Raw genomic sequence first — 18,319 nt, forward strand, 5'->3', positions numbered from 1 at the left:
TATTTCCTATAGTGGTTGCACCAATTGACATTCCCACCAGCAGTGCACCGCCGCTGCTGCTGCTAAGTCGCTTCATCGTGTCCGACTCTGTGCGACCCCATAGACGGCAGCCCACCAGGCTTCCCCGTCCCTGGGATTCTCCAGGCAAGGACACTGGAGTGGATTGCCATTTCCTTCTAGAATCCCCTATTCTCCACATCTTTGTAATCACTCTTTTTTTATCTTTTTATGATAGCCAGTGGAAACAGGTGTGATGCGTTACCTTATTGTGTGGTTTTAGTTTGGATTGTCCTCATAATCAGAGATGTTGAGCATCTTTTCATGTACCTCTTGGCCATTTTTCTTTTAAGGAAATCTCTACTCAGGACTTCTGCCCATTATTTTTCCATTGGATTGTTTTTTTTTTTTTTTTTTTTCCTGTTGACTTGCATGAGCTCTTCATATATTTTAGATATTTACCCCTTATCAGATACATGATTTGTAAATTATTTGTACATCAGTTTTTGTCATTCAGTATGTTGCTTTTTCATTTTGTTGGTGGTGTCCTTTGCTGTTCTGAAGCTTTTTAATTTAAAGTAGTCCCACTTGTTTATTGTTTTATATTTGTTGCCTTTGATTTTAGTGTCAAATCTAAACAGTCCCAGAAAGACCCATGTTAAAAAGCTTACTGCCTACGTTTTCTTCCAGAAGTTTTATGGTAATACTTTCAAAGTTTTGATTGTTTAATTTCATTCTCTTTCATTTGTCATCCATACTAATTCATCTAGAGAGATCTACCTAAAATCTAGTTTTTTTTCCTAGTGCAAGAAGGAAGAGATAGGCTAGAAAGGAGAAACCTATAGCGGGATTCAAGCTCAAACCCATTCTTTCTCTAATATGTTCTGTTGGGTATTTTCACTTCTAACACCGAGGCCATATCCTGCTTTTCTAAGGCTTCTATCTGGTCTTTTCTCATAATTGGGCAATTCCTCTTAGGATTGTAACAGTTTAGTTTCTAGGAGTGGTTCTGGATGGTCTTGTGAGTCCCAGTGCTCAGTTGTAGATGTCTGGGATTCTTTGTCAGAGAAGGCAATGGCACCCTACTCCAGTACTCTTGCCTGGAAAATCCCACAGACGGAGGAGCCTGGTGGGCTGCAGTCCAAGGGGTACCAACTGAGCGACTTCACTTTCACTTTTCACTTTCATGCATTGGAGAAGGAAATGGCAACCCACTCCAGTGTTCTTGCCTGGAGAATCCCAGGGACAGCGGAGCCTGGTGGGCTGCCATCTATGGGGTCACACAGAGTCAGACACGACTGAAGCGACTTAGCAGCAACAGCAGCAGGGACTGTTTGTAACTCTGCTTCTGTGCTAGGGCAGCCTGATGCTGTGGATTAGGTGAACATCCATTCAGGACATTATGGGGACATAAGAATTGATAGTGGAACATGAGCAATTATTATCTCTGTTCTTCCCTTTTTTTAAAAAAAAATGATACAAGGATTTCATAGTAGGCATGAAATAAATAGCCATTGATGACTTCAGTTTGTAAAACAGGGCAAAGAAAGAAAGATGGACTGAGATTTATTTGCATTGTGGGAGGAAGAAAGGGACAGTATCTCTATCTTTGAGGAAAAAAGTGGACAGTTAGTTTTAGTTTACAGATATATTCTGACTATTGCTTCAGGCCAAATTATGATTAAAATAGCCATTGCATTCATTTAAAAAGTATATATTGAACACATTTTACATACCACGCACTGTTCTAGGCACTGATGATGAAAAAAACTTGAAGATGCCCACTCCTCTGATGCATATGTTTTCATGGGCGTGGGTGGAGAGAGGAGATTTTTTAAAAAATGAACAAGGTATTTATTTTTCAGATTGAAGTAAAGACTTGAAACAAAATAAGTGAGGTAATGTGATAAAGATTTGTGAGCAGAGTGTGGTAGGCAGGCCTGGCTATGGAGCTCAGTCTGCCAGGCTAGCCATGTAATTTAGGTTCAAGAATGGGTCAGAAATATGACTTGACTTGTTTTAAATTTCCAAATAAACAGATATAGAGGAAATAAGGCTGCAGGAGAGTGGACCTGGTTTCCAGAACTGGGGGCTTATGACCCTTCTTCTCCAATTATGTGCCCCAAGAAACCAACTTATACTCCTCCTCTAAGGCTCCGAGTTTGTGCTCCTCAAGCTTAATGTCTGAGTTCTGGGTCTTTACTTTAGGATTGTGCCAGCTCTGTGACAATCTGCATCCCTCTGCAAGGCCCCAGATGTCCGTCCGTGGTCAAGATTGCTGTAAAGCATCAGGAAGTGTCTTTCTAAAGGGGTGGTATTCATGCCAAGGCTGAAGAATAACAAGGAGGCAGATCATAGCACTTCAGCAAAAGGCACAACCAGTACAAAAGCCTTGAAGCATGAAGAACTTGGTGTGATAAGTGACAAAAGGGAATAGGAGAGTGAGCTGGGGAGTTGGGGGAGTGTCAGATATGATGGTAGAGGTTGGCCACGGCCATATCGGGAGTCTTTTAAACCATGATAGGAACTGGGATTTTCTTCTAAGTACACGGAATGCCACTGTTTTAACCCAGGGTCTGTGAATTTGTATAGGAAGAAAGTTATAACTGTATGACAATAAAAAAATCACATTATTTCAATGAGACTGTAGACAACAACCCATGCTAGTTTAAATAATATCTGTGTTTGTGTTACAGGTAGAAATGATAGATATTTCCATTTATTGCTATTATCGCAATGATCTCAAAGTGTCATTTATGATCATTACATTAATTATAAATTACAGTAGTTATTAGCGCTTATAATATATCTTGTTATTTTACGCATTAATAAAAGTGCCAGTGAACTACAGCTTGTGGACAAAATCCAGGTTGCCACCTAGTTTTGTAAATGAAACTTATTGGAATACAGCCATGCCCATTCATTTATGTATCACAGTTGCAACAGAAAATTTCTTCCCTTGCAATGTTTAAAATACTTAGTAACTGGTTTTTGATGGAAAAAGTTTGCTGATAACTATACTGAAAAAGATTGAGGGCAGGAGGAGAAAGGGATGACAGAGGATGAGATGGCTGGATGGCTTTATCAACTCGATGTACATGGGTTTGGGTGGACTCCAGGAGTTGGTGATGGACAGGGAGGCCTCGTGTGCTGCGGTTCATGGGGTCGCAAAGAGCTGGACACGACTGAGCGACTGAACTGATATTGAAAAAGTAGCATATGATACAATTCAAAAACTTGGATAACTATTGGTTTCTTTGCAAACTTCTGTATTTTATTTTATGCATTTAAAAATGTTATTTATTGAAGTGATCCATAGGCTTCACTAGACTTCCAAAACATCCATGACAGGGGGCAAAAAGAAAAGCGATTCTTTAAATCTCTGCCTTACAGGATCTCAGGCAGGGGAACCTAATGGCCTGAACTGCGTTTCCTCTGCCTGAGCTTCTCTTCACACTTCTTGATCTGACAGATTTTTCATATTTCCAGTACCCAGTACCCAAGCTGCCCCTTCTTTGTGAATGATGTATCGAGTCCTTACGCAGTGCCAGGCAGAGCCTTTATTAGCACTGTCTAACTTAATCCCATGACAACACCATACGGTCTAGGTGTGACGATCTTCCTTGTAGCAGTGAGGGGGGCTCGGAGGAGCTGTCATGCCCATGTATTAATTGACCTGATGTTCACTGAGCACCTGCTATGTGCCAGGCTCTGTGCCAAATGCCCAGGTGACAAAACTGTCAGTAGTGATGCCAAGGTTTGGATCGGTCCCATCTGATACCAGTGTTAGGGTGGCTCACCTCACAGCAGGTTGTGTTCGAGATGCCAGACACCACACTGTCTCTTTGAAACCAGCAGCAAGCTCAGTTACTCTTCCTTTTCTGATGCTTCCATCCCACTTTATTCAGTAGCTCTCCTCTCCACCGTAAATGCTTGCATCTTGTTCTCACTCCATAGTCTGTTGTCTGCATTGGCTTTGCCTAGAATAGGCCGTAGCGTCTGTATTTTCCTAGCTGTAGCAGCATCCTTACCCCACTCCAGTACTCTTGCCTGGAAAATCCCATGGATGGAGGAGCCTGGTGGGCTGCAGTCCATGGGGTTGCTAGGAATCAGACACGACTGAGCGACTTCACTTTCACTTTCCACTTTCATGCATTGGAGAAGGAAATGGCAACCCACTCCAGTGTTCTTGCCTGGAGAATCCCAAGGACGGGGGAGCCTGGTGGGCTGCCGTCTCAGGGGCTGCACAGAGTCAGACAGTGACGCAGCAGCAGCAGCAGCATCCTTGGGCTTCCCTGGTGGCTCAGTGGTAAAGAATCTGCCTGCCAGTGCAGGGAATGGGGGTTTGAACCCTGGGTCGGGAAGATCCCCTGGAGAAGGAAATGGCAACCCACTCCAGTATTCTTGCCTGGGAAATTGCATGGACAGAGGAGCCTAGGGCTACAGTCCGTGGGGTCACAAAACAGTCAGACGTGACTCATGTGACCAAAGATAAACAGGCAGCATCCTTAGTGATGCTTGTCAATGCCACCGGAATGACCCTTTAAAGTCTTTTCTTCTTCACAAGCATGAGCTTCTTTCCTGTAAGTGCAGCTCTCTTCTCCAGCACTTTGTGGATTTCTGAGACCACTGAGATTTGTTCTTCACAATCCAAGTTTAAACATTTACACATGCCATCTGATTGGGGGTTATGTTAAAATTGATAGCAGGAGGGGCTGGCAATGAAATCTCTATCTCAAATAGAAAAAAGAGACTGTAGGGGAGGCCTGGTCTACGTGGTTTACCGTAGCTTGTGCAAATCTTTCTGTCCAAAACCATAGAGATTGCTTTCTCCCCTAGAAACGTAACCAATATTCATTAACTTGAGTGGGCAAATACTCACAATATCAGCCGTTTTTAAAAATTTCTTTTCTTTTTTTTCATATGTTGTAAGTGAAAAGCATTGTTGCCCACTTGTTACTGGATCTACCCGGACATCAGCATTTTATCCATTTATACACACATAATATATTCCATCAATTTGGATTCATACTGCAATACTATTATGCAACCTACATTTTTTATGTGATAACTTAAAAATAATGCAGGAGGCTGCATATTAGAAAAGAGTTTTTTGGGGCCTTAAGTTTTGCAATTCAGAAGACACAGGTTTGGGGTAAACATGAAAGAATATTCCAAGGAAGAGAGTCAGGAACTTTTAAAGACAAAAAGCCACAAGGTTGTTAAAAGTTGCCTGGTGAGGACTTCCCTGGTGGCGCTGTGGATAAGACTCCATACCTGCCAATGAAGGGGACAGAGGTTTGATCCCCGGATCAGGAGGAATCCATATGCCACGGAGCAACTAAGCCGGTGTGTCACAACTACTGAAACCTGTTCGCTCTAGGGCCTGCAGGCCACAACTACTGAAGCCCATGTGCCTAGATCCTGTGTTTCGCAACAAGAGAATTCACTGCAATGAGAAGCCCGTGCATTGCAACTACAGAGTAGCCCCAACTCTACACAACTAGAGAAAGATCCCACTCACAGCAATGAAGACCCAGCGCAGCCAAAAAAACTAAAAAGTGCCTGGTGAGAATGGTCATTGACTCACCTGAATCAGAAAATATTTGTCCTTACAGAATCCTAGGTTGTTTTAGGATAGGGTTCCAAAAGGTAGGTAGACCATCACAAGTTATTTTAGGGGAAGGGTTGAGGGTGGATGAGGCCTGTGGACTTCTTTGTATAATAGTAATAATAATGGTAATGATAATAATAATGATAAAAGAGAACTGACTTTTGATGACCAGGCAGGATCATTCCGATGCTCTCTGTTGGTGAAGTTTAACATTCTCCTAGATGGCAAAAGGGAAATGGTTGCAGGGCCCAGCTCCAGTATGCAGTTGGGCCAAGAATGTTAGATTTCAGGTTGAGAGACAATAAATGAATAACTAAAGTATCTGGGCTTGCTTTTAGTTGTTTTCTCTCTGTTATAAATGATGCCTTGGTGGACATCTTTCATAAAATGTTTGCCTTTCTGGTGTTTCCAAAGGAAAAAACTTCATAGAATTTGATTTTGATTTTTAAGGCTTTTGCTAAACATTATAAAATCACCCATGAAAAATGTGTCTCTGTTCACTGTCCTTCAAGTCATGTGTAGGAAGAAAGGCACAGATTTTTGTCACAGAACTTATTACTAGTTTTTCAGTTCTTGGGTCTATTGGATTGTTAACTTGGAGATAGGAGGTGCTCCCAGCCAGGAGTCCTGTGGTTGGAATCCGGGGTCTAATGTAGTGAGTGCTAAGCCCTGCAGAGATGGAAGCAGCTGTGTATTGCTGCAACCCTCCACCATGTTGCCCAATCTCCTTAACTTACTCTCCATTCTAATTCACTGCTGCTGACAGATTTATTTCTCTGAAACTTTCCCTTGGTCATAGTGTTCAAAAGCCTTAAATGTTTTCTCTTTGTTTATTGTATTGAGATGTTGCTAGTGCTTACCCCACTGTCTGTATTACCAAAATTATCCCCCTCACCTTCTGTGCTCAAGGGGACCGACTGCTCTGACTTCAAGGTTGAGTCACCATCTACATAGTGACCTTTTATTACTTCTTAACAGATTGCACTTAATCAGTTCTTTCTCTAGGATGTTAGAGGGACAGAGACATGGATTGGGTTCTACCCTGAGCTTTTGGTCCTAGGGCCCAGACACCAGGCAAAGGTAGATGTGTCTCACTCTTGCCATACGAAATTGGCTGAGACAGCAAGCATCTTCCCTGGCTTTCTAAAAGGTGCCTCTTTCCAAGCAGCAGTGAAATCTAATAGTGCCTATTCCTTTAAGATAAGCATGTTCATTTCCAGAAAACATTGTTCTTTGTCTCCTACAAGCAGTTGATGAAAACGAAAAGGGGGACAGCCATTCTCCTCTGGCTCCTCCCCTGGGATCACTACATCCCACAGATTCCCTGGGCTCCTGAGGACTGTCTACCAGCTTTTCTCCACTCCTTTTACCCAGATCTTATTACAGGTAGAAAGAGAACAAAGCATTCTCATGGAACAGGCTCTCCCCTAACGTGGTCTGTGTTTACACAGCACAGATAGGTAATTAGCCAAATATTCCTTGTCACCTGTCTTGTCCATCTTCTTTTGCTTTGGGGAATTGTGTGAATGGTACATGAGTGTTATGAAAAATAAATTGATTAAAGAAAGACAGTAACTGAGCATAGAATCTAGTTAGTGGCATGAAAAAAGAGTGGAAAGAAGTCAAATCCAGCTCCTTCCATCCATGGGTGATGATGAATTGCTGCAGATATATGGAGCTGCGGTGTGGGGCTGGGAAGGAACATGGTCCTTGATGGTAAGGACCTCAGGGAAGTCTGCAATATTAGTTATGGGAAATGTGCATTTAGAAGAGTTTGCCACCCTTTCTTTCTTATTCTTTTTCCCCACCTCACCTCTCAGCCTTTTTCTCCTGGCTTTTGGGGGTTCAGATTTATTTTAGGGTATTTCTATGCTCCTCCTCAAATGTTAGACCGGTAGTCCTCTGTCTAGAGGCATTGCTCTGTAACCTAGCAACCGGCCTGTCATATGTGGTCCTCAGTTATTTCCCTCAGCCCAAAGATTTGAAGATCATGCAAATGGACACATAAAGGATAGAAAGGATCAGGTTTACAGTGAAAAATCAGCCTCTGTGATGACTGAGTAATGGATGCAAAGAACAGCGTTATTTCCTGGTATTATTTCCTAAGTAAAGACCCCATCACATCAGGAGAAAGAGACAGTGACAGACAAAGGCAGAACCAGAGAAAAGGTCCTGAAGCTGCCTGGACTTGAGGGGTCTGGTAGTGAGTGCCCCCTCCTCCTCTGACCTCCTGCTTTCCTTTCTCAGTCACAGGAAGGGGGTAGAATTTGGAATTTTTGACAGGGAATAATTCTTAACATTGCCTGGCTACATAGAAAGTTGGCCTACTGAGATAAACAAAATTTCAGAAGGAAAAATATGACAACAGTGACATTTTTCTGAGGAATCTTATTATCTGATCCACACAGAGGCCGAGTCACTGAGCTGGTTCTGTGAAGAAGCACAAAGACATCCTATGGAGATGCTTGTGAATGTCAGGGGCTAGTACAGTCTGCCACTGCTGGGTGGCGGTAGCTGTGACAGAGGGGTTTAGCAGCTTTCACTGGGCCCCTTGTCATTCTTCCCGTACATTGTGTGCTGTTACTTTAGGACATTCTCTGCAGAAATGTTCTTTCTGCTGCTCTCTCTCCTTCATTTTTGAGGAGCTGCCATTAGTCTTGTTTGCCTTACTTTATTACCTTGAAATTCCAAACACTGACTCTAAATGTGCTGCATGGTCTTATGAATTAGACTGGGATGATTCTAAACTTTACTGTGCAGCAGAATTATTTGCAAGCATAGTGAAAATGTAGCCGCTGAGGCCCCTGAGTGTGTGGCTTGGTGGGCTGGGGAGTCCCAGAAATCTGCATTTTAATACTCATGGTGATTCTCAAGCCAGTGGTATGAAGATCCCATGAGAATCAGGGATTAAAGGCTGATTTCCCAGAGAGGGGCATGGGACAGTTTCTTGGCTCTGTGAGTTGATGAATACATTCTTTAGTTTTGCAGAATCCCCCCCTCTGTTTGGAGGGAGGGAGTTCACTTTTTTTGCTGTTGCTGTTCCTTCCCCCACATGCTTTTCTTTAAGGAGCATATCTTTTAAAATTTTTATTTATTTATTTTTTAAATTTAAAATTTAATTTTTTTTCTTTGGCCACACCACAAAGCATGTGGGTTCTTCGTTCCCCAATAAGAGATCAAACTTGCAATCCCTGCATTGGAAGTACAAAGTCTTTTTTTTTTTTTTTCTTCCTTAATCCCTGGACCATCAGGGAAGTACCCCTGCCACGCACACACACATGCTTTTATAAGTCATTTAATGATGTTCCTTGTCTGGCCTGAGAAGGGTGCCTCTATTGAATGCTGCTGGATTGATCCTGTTGAAATCTGCTTGCCAAAGGTCACTGATATAACCTGTTGATCAGACAAAGCTGGCTAGAGTATTTCTCAGTTCACTAAGGAAGAATGGATCCATGCCAGCTGGGGCAGCGTATCAGCGGATGGAGGTGAATTGGTCAGGGTAAACTGGAGGGAATGGACAGGAGGTAGAGGGACACAGCCAATGGGCAGGATAAGTAAGTAAAATCTCACACACACACACACACACACTGCTTGCTGGATGCTTGGAGGACTGCATCAAAGAAGTCCCTTCTGAAACAGACGTAGAGGCCCGAGAGTATGATAAAAGAGTGGGTGCCAGGTCCTCAGCCTTTGATGTGGAGCATGCTGTGTGCCAGACCTCCCCTCAGCCGTGCTGATCTGCTGATGGAATAGGCGTATGGTTGATAGCATTTGTTATCCCGCTGGATATGTGCTGTTGACTTCCTGAAGTCTGAGACTCAGGATTGCCTAGATGGCACTATTATTATTACTGGCTGGATTACATATAGAGACTAGCTCAAAACAAATAAGCATATGCAGCAATGTGCTTTTCGGATGTTATTTTTGCACTTAATAATAAACTTTTTTCATGAGCCAACAATAAGCTAACTTTTTTCATGAGTGTTTGCAAGGTGCCATTCTCTGTCCTAAGCACTTTAAATGGATTATTTCAGTTAATCCTCAGAATAGCCTTAGGAGACAGGCGCTATCCTTATTTTACACACGAACAAGCTGACACAGAGGGGAGCTATGTCACTTGTACCGGATTCCCCAGGTAAGAAGTGAGATGTGGATCTAGTTCAGACTATCCTAGCTGGAAACCCAACTCTTCAGTGATGCCCTACATTGTCTGGATGAGACTTATGAAATAAAAGTAAGTCCAAGCCTTTTCCTGTGTTTACATCCCAAGTTTGACTTCCTTGGAGAGCAAAAGGCGTCATCATCAGTCAGTGGCATGAGAGGTGGCATCCAGGGGATTTTCTTGATGGAAAAGTCTCCGAAGCAGATGTCTACCATTGGCTCCTTCTTTGAGTTTGATCTGCCCTTCTGTTGGGACCTTAAAGTTTTTAATGCATATATTTGTGGCTGTTCTGGTTTTGTTGTTGTTGTTGTTATCTATTGTTCCAAAATACTAAACACTGATTAAAAATGTATTTTGGGGATAAGGAAGAGACAGAAAGCAAATTAGCTGCTGGTTGAGAAGGGATGCGTGCTGCTCTCAATGTAACAGTCCCATTTTGAATGAATTCTAGGCCAGGCACAGCTCATACATCACATCTGGTTCTTGCTACATTCTCTAAGCAGTGACTTGTTCTTCCCATTTTAGATTGGAGTGGTTGAATAGCTTGCACTGAGCTTACAAGGTGGTGTGAGTCAGATGGAATTTGAACCCAGCCCTTTCTGTCAGTGGTTTTGACACTGCTTTTGTTTTAAATAAACAGTCCTCAAGATCCTTTCTTCAAAGAACTCGTTCTTGGATCCCAGAAAGTCAGGAGTCTGTGTCGAAGGAGTCAACCTGGAGGTCAATTGTTTGAGGTCACCCCAGCCATACTTCCACCCAGTGCCTCATGTCCAGGACATCCTGGGGAACACCTGGGAATCTGCAGAGCATTTGTTAATACCACACTTATTCCTTTGCTCTCATATATGGCAATCAGATGATGAGCTCACCCCTCTAATGATGAATGCAAGGTCTAAGTTATTTACCTTTTCCAGAGGGAGCACAGCCTCTGATGTCGTCTGCCCCCAACCCTGAGGGGTTTGAGTCCCCCCTCCCCCTCCTTGATGTTGGGCAAATAACTTATCCTCTTGGCAGATTTGGTTTCTTATCTTTAAAGTCAACATAAGATTATTATGATGGTTAAATAACCATTCCAACAAAACCCCAAATCCCTCACCCCAGTGCCTTTCAATAAATGTTAATTTATTGCTTTTATTAGGAATGCTTCATCACCACTATTAATTTTCACGAGGAGAAATTATTGCTAAACCCTCCTGGCCTCTTTACATCCTCTTTTCCTGCTTGATTTGTTACTTGGGAAGAATAAACTAGGCCCCCTTTTCCTCTTGGGAAGGAACCTGCCTTTGGTCTTAACCTCAACAGGTATGCTAATCTGAGGGTTTAGTTAGCTGTCTGCTGGTTATCATTCTCAGCTCTGTGTTCCATAATCACTAATAAAGGAGATATTTTAGGCTTTCACCTTCTGACTCCTTTATTTCTTGATTCATATAAAACCTGAGTGGGAAAGATGTAGCTATCTATTTGGCTTCCTTAATATTCTATAATTAGTATTTGTGGTTTTCCTCTCCATTTCTCTTAGAGGCATAGAATTTTAGAGTTGAAAGATTCTTTTAAAAAATACCGAAATTCATTTCACCATCTCATAACTGAACCGGGCTGCCCAGTGGTCATTCAACCCTTGCCTGCACACTTCTGGTAATGAAGACCTTGCTCTCTCAAGAGGTGGCCCAGGGTGTCTGGCTGGGGATGCTCTAAATTGGGCTGAAATTGCCTGAGGAAAGTTTGGATCCAGCAGTGTGGAGCTTTCAGGCCTGCCTGAACTCAGTTTAAAACGTTCAGATTAGGATTTCTTTGGGAGAAAGTACTGGCCTGAGGCCTGCTTGCTTTCAGATAATTGTTCTAGAAAATTCATTTTCCAATAAGTCATCAGAATTGGCTGAGGGTGAGAGTGAGTATTCTGTGTTTATGGCATCTCATTCTGAGAAATTTCCTACTACTCCAATGTGCCTGCTGCATCCTGAGCAAATTCTAGCTTGTGGCTTGTCGGAAATGGTGCAGGAGATTGACCCACAAGGCACTTTATTAACCTCCTGGCTCGGTGCTCCAGGGTGGGGGATGCTGTGGTGTGACTCCCAGGTCAACTTCTGAAAGCTGAGCATGGTGCGTACTCTGGTGGCAGAAGAGAAAACTGCCAGTGAAATTCTCCTTTCCATGCCAAAGACGCTAAGTGAAAGCTTCAGAACACTCACTTCCAATACACTTGCTGAGTGGAGATGGACCAATTTGGAATCTGCTCATATATGCTGTTTGTTCTTAACTTCAAGGCAACATTCAATAGAAACCAGCAAATATTAAGAAACCAGAAACCAGATTCCTTCTTTTTTTTTCCCCCCAAAAAAGAGAACAACTTCATTGAGATAATTCACGTACCAAAAATTCACCTGTTAAAGTGTTCAATCTGTTGCTGCTGTTGTTGTTCAGTTGCTCAGTCATGTCCAACTCTTTGCAACCCCATGGACTACAGCACACCAGGCTTCCCTGTCCTTCACCATCTTCCAGAGCTTGCTCAAACTCATGTCCATTGAGTCTGTGATGCCATCCAACCATCTCATCCTCTGTCTTCCCCTTTTCTACCTGCCTTCAATCTTTCCCAGCATCAGGGTCTTTTCCAGTGAGTCAGCTCTTTATATCAGGTGTCCTAAGTATTGGAGCTTCATTATCAGTCCTTCCAATGAATATTCAAGGTTGATTTCCTTTAAGATTGACTGGTTTGATCTCTTTGCTCTCCAAGGGACTCTTCAGCGTCTTCTCCAGCACCATAGCTCAAAGGCATCAGTTCTTCGGTGCTCAGCCTTTTTTATTGTCAAGCTCTCACATCCCTACATGACTACTGGAAAAACCATAGCTTTGACTATATGGACCTTTGTAGGCAAAGTAATATATCTGCTTTTTAATATGCTGTCTAGGTTTGTCATTGTTTTTCTTCCAAGGAGCAAGTGTCTTTTAATTTCATGGCTGCAGTCACTATCTGTAGTGATTTTGAAGACCAAGAAGATAAAGTCTCTCACTGTTTCCATTGTTTCCCGATCTATTTGCCATAAAGTGATGGGACAGGATGCCATGATCTTTGTTGTTTGAATGCTGAGTTTTAAGCCAGCTTTTTCACTCTCCTCTTTCATCTTCATCAAGAAGCTCTTTAATTCATTGGCTTTTAATTCTTCAATTCGTTGGCTATCACTATATTCACAGATTTCTAAAATCATCACCACCATCAATTTTAGAGCATTTTCATCACCCCTGAAAAAAAATTCCTGTGCCGGTTAACACTCACTCCCAAATCCTCCTCCATCAGCCCCTTGAAACCATTAGTCTGCTTCCTTGTCTCTATAGATGGACCTCTTTTGACAAATGAAATCTTAAAATACATAGCTTTTGCATCTCAATTCTTTCACTTAATGTTTTCAAGATCATGTGGTAGCATGAATCCATATTTTGTTTCTTTTAATGGCTTAGTAATATTCCATTGAATGGATTCACTATGTTTTGTTTATCTAGTCATCTGCTGATGGATATTTGGGTTGTTTATACCTTGGCCGTTGGAGAAGGCAATGGCACCCCACTCCAGTACTCTTGCCTGGCAGATCCCATGGACAGAGGAGCCTGGTAGGCTGCAGTCCATGGGGTCACTAAGAGTCGGACACGACTAAGCGACTTCTCTTTCACTTTTCACTTTCACGCATTGGAGAAGGAAATGGCAACCCACTCCAGTGTTCTTGCCTGGAGAATCCCAGGGATGGGGGAGCCTGGTGGGCTGCCGTCTCTGGGGTCACACAGAGTTGGATGCAACTGAAGCGAGTTAGCAGCATACTTTGGCCGTTATGAATAAAATTTCTCTGAACATTCAGGTACAAGTTTTTGTATGGTTATATAGTTTTGGTTCTCCTGGGTATTTATGTAGGAATGATTTTGCTGGATAATACTCCATTTAATAACCTTTTAAAATTGCTTGTTTTGATTCCTATCCTTGTGTCCCATATTTCTATTCTCTGGGTTCATATTCACTTCCTCTGTAGTGTAGGCTGCCCATGATGATATAAAGAAACAGAACAGAAATAGACTCACAGACATCAAAAGCAAACTTATGGTTACCATAGGGGAAAGGGAGGAGTGGAGGGATAAATTAGGAGTTTAGGATTAACATGTATACATTACTACATATAAAACTGATAATCAGCAAGGACCTGCTATATAGCACAAGGAACTCTATACAATATTCCGTAATAACATATATAGGAAAAGAATCAGAAAAAGAAAGAATATATGCATATGTATAACTGAATCACTTTGCTATACACCTGAAACTATCACAACATGATAAGTCAGCTATACTCCAAAATAAAATAAAAATTAAATTTAAAAAAAGAATTGAAGGGGGAAATAACACATCTGGGACCCAGTTTAAAGTTCTTTGTAGAATTAAAAATTATTCAAGTGAGAATAGACCGAATCGTATGAATGCATATTATTTGTATATGGAATCTCTGCTCAGTGATATTTGCCTTTGTGTTCTTCTTTCCCAAGCTTCCACTTGAAGATTTACAGTTTTTTTTTTCTTTTCCAGAATCGAAATGAAATAAAAAATGGCACTATCCTTCGATTAACCACATCTCCAGTAAGTTGATGCTTGTTTGTGGTTCTGTGATTTGCGGTCTGTTATATGTGATTATGGGATATTAATTTTTCAAGCTAACTCATGTGAAACAAAAGATTTTTGGAGTGTTCCCCTATTCTGGAGTAGCAGGAATGCCCCCCTTCGATTTCCCGGCATAGAAAAGGAAGTTTTTGTTCCAGGTTATGTGCAAGTAAATTCACTTTAAAGTTTGAATTTTGTGGTCATATCAGCAGTTCTCATAATATAGATAGGATAACTCTACCCTGCGAATTGGTTTTACCTACCTACCCACAGATCCACCGAAGACTATCTGAACAAACAAAGCGAACACAACTAGAGACAGCCTGTTCAACTTCCCTTGAAAGTCAAAAGGTGTGTCTGTCTGTGTATGGCAGAGTGAAAATGTTTAAGCATTTCCTAAGGTTTGGTCAGTTATTGTGACAATTCATCAAATATGGTTTAAGAAATATTTGCTGCTTATGTTGTTTCACTGACAGCTGATCCTAGAAAAAAAACCCTTTCAAGTTTTCCAAATAAAAACTGCTAAACAAAATGCTACAGTATATTTAGATTACTGTAGCCAACTGTATTGCTTAACTTGATCTTTCTTACTTGCTTATAGAGACTTTGGGTAGTAACATTAGCATATTTAAACTATGTTTTTTTCACAGTGCATTTTATCACTTTCCTAAAAAATAATCTGCACAAAATACACCAAGTGTTACTATTTTCACTCTGCATATGTGATGAAAACTGTGTCTAGCTCTCATTTTCAGTTTCCACTGAAGCCATGTGCTAGGCTAAAAATAAATTTAAAAATTGGGAAAAGCATCTGGCTAAAATTAAATTGTGGGTACTGTAACCACCACAAATTCTTCTTGTTGAAAATTACATTAGAGAGACTTACAAACACCTAAACATTTTACCCAGTAACATCTTGAGCCTAAACACAGTGATGGGCTCAATAGAATACGCTGCTGGAGTTGGCCAAACTGGCTTTTGGTACCTTCTTTCCCACTTAAGGGAAATTATCATTCACACTCATTTTTCAGTGACTTCATGTTGAGCCAAGACATTTTTGTCTGCCTTAGCACTGACCTTACTTCAGTCAGCATGAATTCATGTTAATTTGACCTTTAGAGACCATAGTTTCATTTGGGTTTTGTAGTTCCTATATATCCTGTTGAAATTATTCATCTGGTTGATGGGCAGAAAGAGTATACCTTACTTTTGTTTCATCTCAGAATTAGAAAGGCACCACTTTTTTTTTTTTTTAATCTATGCCTTGGCTTCATGAACAAAATTTCTGCAGTGCCAAGCTACTCCTTGCAAGAAGGTTAGATGTTTGTCAGGGTGAAGTTTCTCAGCACCCAGAAAGCCAACGTGCTGACACTGTGGTGTGACTTGGCTTCACTGGGGGGAGACGTGCAAACACCAGTGCACGAAACAACACTCTACAAGAGAATCCCCCTGCAAGAGACTACTTTACATTTTCCAGACAATAGTGGTCCCCAAAGTTGACTCATTGGTAGAACTTTAAAAATGCTGATGTCTGGGCCTTTAAAGAGAAGCTGAATAATGACATCTTAGAATAGGGTCCAGGCACCTGCACTTTAAGTAAGTACTTTATGGTTTGACTGTAGCCATGGAGTCTAGCATTGGGGATTACTCTATAAGCAAGACATATTGGATCTTTAAACTTTGTTTGTTGCTGGTAGATTTTCTTTTTAAAGATTTTGTGTTTGACTGAAAAAATATGGGTCAGCATATGCTAACTCTGTCACTTCTTATATACACAATAAAAATATATTTTTGAGAACTGCCTCTATTGAATTTGCAAGGAGGTGTTAGAGTACCATAAAGAAAGCAGCAAATGGTGTTGTGCTAACTTTTACAAGTTTTTGTATCTACCTCAGCTGAACTCTTCCTGTGGCCACAGTACTCACACTCGCCCACACGCATAGAGGCATGCATTCACACACTCTTGTTTTAGGTAATGTGCAGCTCATGTCCACTCTATCAATGGCATTTTGATGGATTTATTTTCAGTCTTACCCTGTTATAAAACTAGTTGGATTATTCCTAACAAAATAGGGCATTAATAAGAAAAGATTTTTAAAAACTGCATAGTTATTCTTTTAATAGCCCAACACTTGGCTATGTTGCATATCTTCAGACAATCTCTCTACTGACCATCTTAAATATATGTATTTTTTAGATGTCATATCCTTATCCATCCCCCCAGTAGTGTGAAAATATAGCCATGAACCCACCCCAGAAATGTGTGTGAATATGTGTGAGTTTTTGAGCATTTAAAGGTTTGAAGACCTTCAGATTATGCTGCTAAGTAGTATTTCCTTGTATCTGTCATGATAATACTAATAATAGCTATGGAAATCTAACCTGAGGTCACATGTTGCATGAAGCATGTTTTACATAAATTTTGACTACTGTTCCTCTTATTAATAGAAGAAACCTAGGTTTCCAGACCATTGTTTTCACATTCCTGAAATTTTTGTTTTGGAAAGTTTTTATAGTAAATATATTTGTAGTTTTGGAATATGGAAAGCCATTCTAAGTTCTAAATAGGACACAAAACTCAGAAGTTACAAAGAAAAAGATTAATACATTTGATTACCAAAAATAAAAACAACACCACAGAACTTTAATGTTTGAGAAAAATTCCAGAAACAAAGTAAAAAATAGCAAATTAAGAAAAACTATTGGCAATGTAAGTAATAAATGGAGGGTTCAGTTCAGTTCAGTTCAGTGGCTCAGTCGTGTCCAACTCTTTGTGACCCCATGAATCGCAGCACGCCAGGCCTCCCTGTCCATCACCAACTCCCAGAGTTCACTCAGACTCACATCTATCGGGTCAGTGATGCCATCCAGCCATCTCATCCTCTATTGTCCCCTTCTCCTCCTGCCCCCACTCCCTCCCAGCATCAGAGTCTTTTCCAATGAGTCAGCTCTTTGCATGAGGTGGCCAAAGTACTGGAGTTTCAGCTTTAGCATCAGTCCTTCCAAAGAACACCCAAGACTGATCTGCTTTAGAATGGACTGGTTGGACCTCCTTTCAGTCCAACGGACTCTCGAGAGTCTTCTCCAACACCACAGTTCAAAAGCATCAATTCTTCAGTGCTCAGCGTTCTTTAAAGTCCAACTCTCACATCCATACATGACCACTGGAAAAACCATAGCCTTGACTAGACGGACCTTTGTTGGCAAAGTAATGTGTCTGCTTTTCAATATGCTATCTAAGTTGGTCATAACTTTTCTTCCAAGTTAATTCCTCAACTTGCAGGATCCCTTGTGAGTAAATAAACTGCCCCCAAAATAGATGGTCCAAAATCTATAAACAAAAATGATCTCTTTCTCTCTGTCTATAAATCTATATATTTATCTATCTTATCTTGCCAAGCAGGATCTACATAGACCTATATATGGCTATATAGCTATAGCTGTGAAAGAAGAAACTCAATCTTCCTCTCAAAAAAGAGATGAAAATTTACGCTTCTTGATAATCAAGGCACGAGGCAAAGATGCTGTGGGGTCAAGAGTATAAATTGCTACAGCCTTTTTGGAGGGCAATTTAGCTGTATTCACCCAAGCTTAAAATGCATGTGTCTTTGTTCTGACAATTTTACTGCTGGGAATTTATTCAATAGATAGTCTCACAAAAGCACTGTAGGATACACACACACACACACACACACACACACACACACACACACCCCATACACATCCATACAGGGCTGTATGCATCATTGCTTTCAATAATCAAAAGCTGGAACCTATTAACTATCAGTTGGGACTAGTTAAATGCATTAGGTGATAACTGTGTGACAGAATACTGTGAGATGTGAAAAAGAATGTGGCATGTGCTGCCTCGGAGGCACCTCAGAATTTTACTAAGTGCCAAAGCATGTTGCAG

General features: G+C 41.2%; 1 protein-coding gene across 1 annotated transcript in view; it reads left to right on the top strand.

Moving 5' to 3' along the window:
- ELMO1 (engulfment and cell motility 1) overlaps positions 1-18,319 on the top strand; it is a 573,172-nt gene that overhangs the window by 164,034 nt on the left and 390,819 nt on the right. The window contains exon 5 of the mRNA XM_052638458.1: positions 14,335-14,385. Within this exon, the coding sequence (XP_052494418.1) occupies positions 14,335-14,385 (51 nt within the window). The remainder of the gene's footprint in view (positions 1-14,334; positions 14,386-18,319) is intronic.

The sequence above is a fragment of the Budorcas taxicolor genome, chromosome 4 (assembly GCF_023091745.1).
Source record: "Budorcas taxicolor isolate Tak-1 chromosome 4, Takin1.1, whole genome shotgun sequence".
NCBI lineage: Eukaryota > Metazoa > Chordata > Mammalia > Artiodactyla > Bovidae > Budorcas > Budorcas taxicolor.